Source organism: Chaetura pelagica, unplaced genomic scaffold (genome assembly GCF_000747805.2).
Source record: "Chaetura pelagica isolate M959 unplaced genomic scaffold, ChaPel_1.0 scaffold244, whole genome shotgun sequence".
Lineage (NCBI taxonomy): Eukaryota > Metazoa > Chordata > Aves > Apodiformes > Apodidae > Chaetura > Chaetura pelagica.
Window position 1 is genome coordinate 91,606 of NW_009953719.1, and position 9,661 is coordinate 101,266.

General features: G+C 42.6%; 1 protein-coding gene across 1 annotated transcript in view; it reads left to right on the forward strand.

The window, feature by feature from the left end:
• Positions 1-9,661, forward strand: part of LOC104391175 (protein arginine N-methyltransferase 8) — a 66,799-nt gene that overhangs the window by 27,175 nt on the left and 29,963 nt on the right. The window contains exons 2-3 of the mRNA XM_010000410.1: positions 338-523; positions 7,304-7,459. Coding sequence (XP_009998712.1) covers positions 338-523; positions 7,304-7,459 — 342 coding nt within the window. The remainder of the gene's footprint in view (positions 1-337; positions 524-7,303; positions 7,460-9,661) is intronic.

Below are 9,661 nucleotides of genomic sequence, written 5' to 3' on the forward strand. Positions count from 1 at the left end.
GCAGTTTGACCGGAAAAAACACTAAAAGAAAAAACCTAACTCTTAACTGCCTTACGTCAGTGTTTGGAGTCACTCACTTCAGCCAGCACCAATAATTTGCCATTACTTTGCACTGATGTTTATGTCTGCAGAGAAAAAAACATTAAGGAAATTTTCCAACACAGAGCAAATTAGTTAGAGTCAGGAACAGAGGGCAGCCTAAGCTTAACTTATGATTTCTCAGATGTCTTTTGTTTCACTGTCTCCTAGCTAGTTACAATAATGTCACTATGCTAGGACATAGAGAGAAATGTTTTCTTTTAATGAAGTTTCTTAACAACATTCCATATTCTCCTAGGTTTGCCCTATCCCATCCCAGCCTCCTCAGCCTACTGTTGTTCCAAAACCAGTTCAATCTGTCATACATGTCCCATTGCAATCAAGCTGCCCAGGCCGAGGTAAGATGGCAAAGCTCATCAATCCAGAAGAGATGACATCCAGGGATTATTACTTTGATTCCTATGCTCACTTTGGAATTCATGAGGTAATATTTATTTTTATTTCAGCAATTTAGTAATAGTTTTAACAACAACGATAAAATAATAATAATAATGTTCTTTTATATGTATTAGTTCTTTATTCCCCTCCCACTTTCTCATTATTATATTCCCCCGCCTATCCTTGGAACACTGTGTAATCTGGTTAAATGCCAAGATATCACCCACTTCTCTGGAGACCTGTACTCAAAACCTCTGCCCCACTTAGATCCTGAATTGTGAGTTCTCCACAGAACTTATATTAGCTATCTATACAGGGGCGATCTTCATGGATGAGTCAATTTAGAGCATTTTTAAGAGCTGCAAAGTAACCCAACCACGCATGGTAGCTATCTTATTTCTAATGTAGGTCTTTCGTTCTCCTGCATATTTGAGCACAGATGCCAGCAAAACAGATACTGAAATGAAAGCTTTCGTATAAAAGGGTATGAGCCTGCAAGGTGGCTGGGGAAGTCCTCTGGTTGAGTCATGAGGTTCAGATTGGACCCCCTTGCTTTCTAAACTCCTTCTCTGAGAGGCGTGGCTTGACCTAAGCCGAGTCCCAGAGTTGGTAAAAGGCTTATGCCAGCCACCTATTAAAGTCAACATTTCCCTGTTGACTTTCACTGGGACGTTTGAAAAGACAGTAAGTGTTTCAGAGCCCCACAAAGGACTTGTACCAAGCACCTTACTGCTTTAAATGTTGCAAAGCTAGCTAAATAATGAGTTCAACTGTAGTAACAATTCAACTGGGTATCAGCCACGAAGTAGCAGAGGTGCAACTTTGTACCAAGGAGAAGTCTGGGCTTGGGGAGGATAGAGATCCAGGCCCGTTGACCCATTTAGAAATAGTTGAGATTCTTTTCCTCAAAAACAGAGGATTCTAAAGACTATCATACTTCTTGACAAGGTGGGAATTGGTCATACAGTGTGTGTTGGTTGGCTCCTAGCAGGCTAACAGTGCTGTTAATTAAGAGAGGGGGAAAGAAATTAGAACCAACACTTGCTGCAAGTATGTACTCCTTCTCAGTCACATTGGCACAACCCTCTGGCTACAGGACCTCCACCCTATCCCTGTGGTGGCATGAATTACCAGGGTTGTAAAAACTCCCAAATTGCAAAGGGTTAAGAAACCAGCCTGGGTCTTGCTTTAGATAAGCAAGTGGTTTGTCCTTTGACCCTGCTCATTGCCAGGAAGAGATATGTGGACTAAGTTAGCCTGCTTTCCTATCCTGTAGCTGATACAAGAAAAACACACCAATCTGGAACAACTCTGGTAAAATTTCCCGCAGAACCCAAGGAAGTTCTTGACTCCTGGGATATTACCTGAATGCACAGGCTGCATTAATGGGAACATAAAGCCCAATAGCCTCCAGTAAATACACTCACGGAGAAAATTAAAAATACCCAGTGGTCCTTACTTACTATCTAAAAGGTGGCTCTAGACTGGTTCTAAAGAAGATGTTAATATACTTGTATGGGTGGATCTTAAAGGCTAACATACAAAAAGGCCCAGAATGTGAAATCATTGGCACTTTTTACAAACCACCTAACACACAGTATCTATTTCCATTAGTCTAGTAATTGTTTGTGGAAGGTTTCTACCTACCAGTTACATCTTGCCATTATAGCATTCAGAAATTCAGTCCAAGAATGGACTAAGATAGAGAAATAATTGAATGGGAAGGAGATCTAAGAAGCATATTGAAGACACATCAGAGATGTCAAACTGTCTTCCTGAAAGCGGGATCCATTACCTGGTGTGCAAGAAGCCAATCCACACACAGAGTCAAGATATTTGCTTTAATACCCAGTTCTGTGCAGAAAAGGGAGTAGGGTGGTATTCCACAAAGCACCGTGAGAATTAACTTTAACATTATTTTATCACTGGTGCACAGGATTGGTCACTAATCCCTCACTTCCATTTAAAGTGACAATGCTCAGGAATTTCACTACATATGCTCAAAGAGTAAGGGGCTTTTTGTTAGAAAGGGTCCCTCTAGCCTGTGGGTGTCTGTCTCAGTGTGCTAATAGCTCATCAATATATTAATGGCAAGTTAATAGGTGACTCAAATAACTCATTGGTTTTTTTCCCCAGTGCTCAAGGCTCTAACCAAGATAAGCTGTGGCCAGTAGTCCTTTCCACCTCTTTCATCTGTCTTGCAAGTGTCTTGAAGGCCTGTCTCAAGGCCAAGCTGTTGACTAGGGACTTGCCTTTCTCTAATTAGAAACTGTTGGTTTTTTCTAATTCTTGCTGTTTCACTCTTACGTAAGCTCTATTTTTATTCTGTGTGTCCCTTTTGTTCTCTTGTATGTGATTTTTCCCCAAGTGTAGTTTCCCCCTAAATTTTACTTATTTCAATTAATAACTGGTATCAAAATTAAATGGAGCTCCTGATGTAAGGATGCAGCTCTGTAGGTCTCAGGGAATGCAGGGAGTACCCGGGACATTTTGCTATGACTGGGAAGTGGAAGGTTGCCTTCTTGCCTGCAGGAGGTATGCACTGGTAGAGGATCTGTGTCAACAAGCAAAAGAGGTCTGCAGACTCTGCAACATCAGCTACATGGGGAAGAGACTGGATAGATCTTCTCTAAGATCCTGAAGGTACATGAGCCTAAATCCTCAGCTGTACTGAAAGGAGGGGCTGTCAGAGACTGTACTTACCAGGTTTGGAAGTGGAGACTTTTCTGGTGGTGGAGGCTGGAAACTTGTGACTTCTGGCAACAGGAAGAAGGCTCCTGATCCACCTGCAGATCCATAGCTACAGAATAGGTTCAGTGCTTTCATTGTAGATGATGAGCAGAAAGTTCTGTCCAGTGAAGCATCAGAACCAGTTGTCCCTGAGCCACACTGAAGTACTGAGAGTGCTTTATTGGGAAACAACAAGTGGTGGCAGTGGAAGGCTCTCTCCTGCAGGGAACAGAGTGAGAGGCTGTCTAGATGATTGGATCTGGGACAGGCAGCCATTAGACTTGGATTACTACGGCTACTCTTCTGCATGAGCACCTGAAGCACATCAAATGTGACTACATGGCTCTTAGGATAATGACAAACAGCAAGGTGTGTCAGGTGCTTTTTGCCTGAGTTCTAACAGTGACAATATGGACTTGAGGACATGTGCCCCCGCAAGTCCACAGTTGTTTGTGCAGCTGGTGTCAATGACAAGTTTTCTGTTTTATTGTTTATGGGATACTCTTTGAGGATTTATGTCTGCTAGGAAGAGATGGAATCCACCTGACAAACCATCTCAAAAGTGTCTTTGCCAACAGAATGGCCAACCTGGTGAGGAGATCTTTAAGCTAAGAATGACAGAGGAAGGAAATGGTGAACCACAGTCACATGGGAAAGTCGTGGACTGAGCTGGTAATCCAAAGATGCAGAGTATTGTGGACAAGAGTTCATAGTCAATCAACAAAACAAAGAAGAAGAGGCCCACTCCAAGTATAAGCACACACAAAAAAAGTACCAAGAGGCAGCATTATGGGGCAAGGTCTCATACTGTTTTCAGAAATTCAACACGAAAAGAACCTCTGTGATGTGCCTGTACATTTATACATGCAGCCTGGGAAATGAACATGAGGAATTATAGATCAGAGTTCAGTTGCCTGGCTACACTCTCACAGGGATCAAAAAGCTGCTGTGAGATTGTTCACACAACTGGAATGCCACAGTAGCTGGATACAGTGTCTTTAGGAGGGACAGACTGGGGAGGTGAGAAGGGAAACAGAGCAGCTTAATGCATGGAATCCTGTCGAGTATGGGACAGAAGATATTTCAACTGAGATCTTATGTATCAGGATTAAATGGTAGACCAACATGGTTGATATTGTTGTGGGTGTTTTGCTACAGAGCACCTAATCAGGAAGAAGTAGATGAAGTCTTCTTCAGAGACCTGAAAGAAGTCTTATGTCTGCATGGGACAAGTGTCCAATTTCTGGTTCATGGGAGACTTTAATCACCCAAACATCTGCTGAAAGGCAGCAGACCAAGACATAAGCAACCCAGAACATTTTTGGAGTGTATTATGAACACAAATGACCTAAATCAATGGCAGGGGGGGGCCGGGGAGGGGGCATGGTGTGTGTGTATGTTGCTCTTGTGGTCCTGATACTTGTTCTTTCTTGCCTGAATTTTGGGAATGGGGGAGGGGCTCCAGGGTCGGCTCCTGTAAGAAGCTATTAAAAAAGCCTTCCTCCTAGCTCAGGTGGCCAAGGTCAGAACGAGTAGAGGCAATAGATGCGCCTCTGTGATTAACATATGAAAGAACTGATACAAGACCTGAGCAGAGAGCAAACAGAAGAGCTGAGCTGAAGAGGTGAAAGCAGTGCTGGGGTGGAGATCCCGAGGTTGGTGAGGAAGAAGGGGAAGGAGGTGCCTGAGCAGGTGATGGCAGGCTGTCCCCATGCACTCATGGAGGAGGAGCACGGTGGAACATTCCCTGAAGGCGCCAGGATGGGAGAATGTGGACCTGAAGCCTGTGGACTTGGATCTGCAGTCATGGAGGTGACCATTCCTGAAGCAGTCCATGACTGTGCAAAGCCCGTGCTGGAGCAGTCTGCCCCTGAGGGACTGTACCTCTTGGGAAGGACTCAGGAAGGAGAGGTTGGTGGAGGACTCTCTGCCATGGGAGGGACCCCATGGGGAAGCAGGGCAGGACTGTAAGGAATCCTTCTTGCTGAGGAGGCAGGAGCAGCAGGAACCCCCAGCCTGTGAAGTGACTCTAAACCCCATCCCCTGTCCCCCTGTGCCGCTGGGGGGAAGGAGGGAGAGAAACTGGGAACAAAGGGATTGGGGCCTGGGAAGAAGGGAGGGGTGGGGTAACATCTGCAAGCCCTGCTCTGTATGTGTCTGTGTCCTGGGGGTGTGTGAATAGTGTGAAATCAATTATTATTTTTCCCTAAGTTGAGTCTGTTTTGCCTGGGACCTTAATCAGTGAAGATCCCTCCTTGTCCTTTGTCTTGACCGATGAGCTTTGTCCTCCTCATCCCAGTGTCTGTGTGTGCATGGGGGATGGGGAGGTTGAGTGAGCAGCCCCATGGCTGGTTTTATGTTGTTGTGTTAGGCCCAAACGATGAAATTACTAAAAAGAAAGAACCAGCTGTAGATGTGATAGTCAGGACAGGCTTGGCTGCAGTGACCATAAGAAGGTGAAATTCAGGTTCTTGAGAGCATAGATGCTCTCTCAGGGTCCATGCTGTTTATCTTGTTGACAACCCTGGGTTTCAGGAGAGCAGTGCTCATCCTTTTCAGGGACCTGCTTGGAAAACTCTCATGGGAGATGGTCCTGGAGGAAAGAAGGGTCCAGAAAACCTGGCTGATTTTCAAGGCTCACCTCCTTCAAGAACAATCCGTTCTGACATGCAAGCAACCACAGCAGAAGGCCTGCATGAACAAGAAGCTCCTGACAAAATTAAAACCAAAGGTAGAAGAAAGGTCAGGTGACCTAGAAGTAGTTTCAGGGACAAGGTTAGGAAGGCTAAGATGCATCTGGACATGAATCTGATGAGGGATGGAAAGAGTAACAAAGCAGAGCTTCTCTGGGTGTATTAAGAGCAAAATGAAGACTGGGGGAAAAGGTGGAACTGTTATTGAGTGAGGCAAGGTATCTGGTGACAAAGAACATTAAAAAATTACTTCTTCAGTTCTGGTTTTACTGGTAATACTTGCCTTAAGGAATCCCAGGTCCCTAAGATGAGTGACAAAGTCTGGAGTGAAGAAGGCATACCCTAAACAGAGAAGGATCACTTAAACAAATCAGACATACATTAAGTTTATGGGGCCTGATGGGCTGTCTCCACCAGGGCTGAAGGAGCTGATATATGTGGCACAACCTTAATTGGAAAAAAATATTATTTAGTGGGAGGCTGGTAAAATGACGGCTATGGAGCTTCCAACCTTGAACATACTTAAAACATGATTGGACAAGACTCTGAAAAAAGCTGCTCATGTCATTTGTGCCCCTTGTTCTTTAACTGGTTATCACTGAGAAGAGTCTGTCTCTGCCTTCTTTCCTCCCTCACTGAACAGATACTTTTATGCATTGATAGGATCCCCATATCAATAGGGCAAAAGTCTCTCCTCTTCGGGCTAGCTCTCTTAATCTCTCCTCACATGTCAGATGATCCAATGTCTTCATAATCTTCATGGGTCTTCACTAGATCTGCTCCAACATCTCTCATCCTGGGGAACTCAGAGCTGGACTCAGGACCCCAGATGTGGTCTCACCAGTGTTGATCCTCCTCCCTTGATGCTTTTTTTACTGCAAGGGCATACTACTGTCTCATGTACAAACTGCTGTCCACCATGTTCCCAAGGTCATTTTTGGCAAACTCTGCATCCTAGTGCATGAGGCTATTCCTCCTCATATGCAGGACTTTACATTTCCCTTTTTCTTACATTCTTGAAATTCCTGTCCTTTCTTCACCTTGTTGAGATCCTTCTGATTTGCAGCACGACCATCTGGTGAATCAACCACACTCTCAGTTTGTTATCAACTGCAAACTTGCTGAGACTGCACTCTGTCCCATTCCATCAATAGTATAGGCACCAGTATTGCTCCTGCATAGAAAGCACAAGTGGATGGCCTCCAGAATTGTGCTGCTGATCTCAACATTTTGAGAGCAGCAGTTCAGTCCAGTTTCCAGTTCACTTTGATGTCCATTCATGTGATCCATATTTAATCACTTATTCAATGAGGATGTTATGGGCAACAGTGTTGAAAATCTTGTTAAAAAAAGATAAACAAGCACCCACTCGTCTTCCCTCATTATTTTTTTTTTCAATACAGGAAATGTTGAAGGATGAAGTACGGACATTAACTTATAGAAACTCCATGTATCACAATAAACATGTTTTTAAAGATAAGATAGTCCTTGATGTTGGAAGTGGCACAGGAATCCTCTCCATGTTTGCTGCAAAGGCAGGAGCCAAGAAGGTATATGGGGTAAGAAGACTTTTTCTCCTATTTTGAGTTTGATTGTGCATTTTGCCTGAGAATTTGGCTTGGTGATTTATGTTTTCTTACTTGGCTTGGCTCGAAATTATTCACTCCAAGCTCTTATATGGCTTGATTTGCAGTGACTTCAGTGGAGTTCTGTTGTGTTCTGTGACTTGTAGTTTTGTGCCTTTTCCAAACAGAAATATATTTTCTTGTATGGAATCTGGTGATCTGGTACATGTCCACATTTATTCCTGGCTGCAAAAAAACTGTTAAAAGGACTCATTCATACACAACAGGGTCAAAGGAACAATCTTGCTTTTTTAAGTTTTTAAGTTCTGCATCTTTGTAGTCTTGGTAACAAATTTCTGTAATACACTTTTACATTACTTCTCAGCGAATCATGCAAGAAACCATGTGCATGTTTTCTGTGCCAACAATAACACTTTTCAGAGGCAGAAGGAAATGATTACCTTAAATATGTTAAAATTCTGGAGCATGAATGTGCACTTCTCTACAAAGATGTCACTAGAGCATAGATTTGCTTCCTAAGAATATTCAGGGATTTTTGTGCTGTCTCTAAAATGACAAATTAAGTTTCTTTTTTGCTTTGGACTTCTGTTTGCCCTGCAGACATAACACAACATAGAAAAGGGGAACTAGATTCTGCTTTCTCTGTGTACTCTGACAAAATCATATACTAAAACTTAGTTGTCTACATCTGTGTATTTGAAGACACTGATTTCACTGAGTATGTAAACTATGCATATTTATTACTGTTAATAATACACAAAATGCAAAGACTACTGCTCAATTCTCAGGCCTATATTTTCAAAATCAAGTATTAATTCTGTGTGGCTCAACTGAATATTAGATCAGAGCTTGTAAGTACAGATAGCTGAAATCAGAAGGTACTGGCAAAATTTTTCAAGTTTAAACATGAGACTTAATATACAGAATTGTCAGTTAGAATGTATTTCTGGTAAACCAAGTACACAATTTTTTATCTCAAAGCCTCAGGGATAATAAACCTTCTCTGATGCAAGAATGCAGGTCTCATGCAAGGATGTTGCAGTGTTGTAGAAGCATAAGCATATACAAAATGATGGTGCTATTCTCCCACCTTCCTGTCTCCTATATCCCTGACCATATGGTCTTCCTCCCTCACTTGTGCTGGCACTGGTGGTTGTCTGATTTTACAGTGAGCCAGCTCACTGGCAGAAAGTCACCCATTAAAAGAAAAGTAAATACTTTTCCACAGGTTTGGGTTTGGTGTTTTTGTTTTGGTTTGGGTTTCTTGTTTGTTTGTTTGTTTGTTTGCTTGTTTTTTGTGAAATCATTTTTCTCCTTTGGACTTCTTTACAGTTCAGGCTGTATCTCAGGCAGTTACAAAGCTCAGAGGCACACCCAGTGTCAGCTTATCCATGGACTGTTCAGCATTGAAGCTGGGGGAGTGTGTGGTATCCAGGAAATTTCACTGTCAAAGGAACTTATTTAGATATGAAACTCCTCTGCTAAACTCTGAGGGTTTCAACCTTCTTGCCACATGAGCTTCCTCATCATCAACTCTTTCATACAGCAAGCTGCAAAGCTGTATTTGTGTTGGAAAAGCAGATATTTCAAAGATCTAGCAGTGGCAATCTTACAGTCAAATTGAGACTTCATGGTTCTACTGGCAAAGAGTGCAAACAGAAACTGTGAATGTTCCTTTTAAAAAGCAAACATTTGCCATGAATTATTACATAGGGTTGAGATGTTCCAGTTTCTTATCTACAGTTAGATGTAATATTTCAAATAGCATGCTGTGGAAACTGTTGGCAAATGCAGAGTGTTGGTTTTCTGACTACAGTGCCACTGAAATAATTATCCTCTTTTTCCCTCTTTCCCTTCTCCAAGTTCAAATTCATCAACTACCCTGTATGGTTCTTATCCCCTCTTACTGCTAGAATTACTGCTTGCCACTGCCTCAGTCAACTGCGGAATCTTCTCTAGGTCTTCTAGAAGAGTAAATCATAGAATCACTGACTCAATAGAAAGATTTAGTTTAGAAGATCTAGTTTAGTTAGACTAGAAGCATCTATTCCAACCACCTCAAAGTCTGCTTAAAGCAGACAGAAATTTAAAGCTGTATCAGGTTGGTCAAGGTCTTGCCCAGTCCAATTTGGAAAATCTCCAAGGATGGAGACTCTAAATCCTCTCTCAGCACTT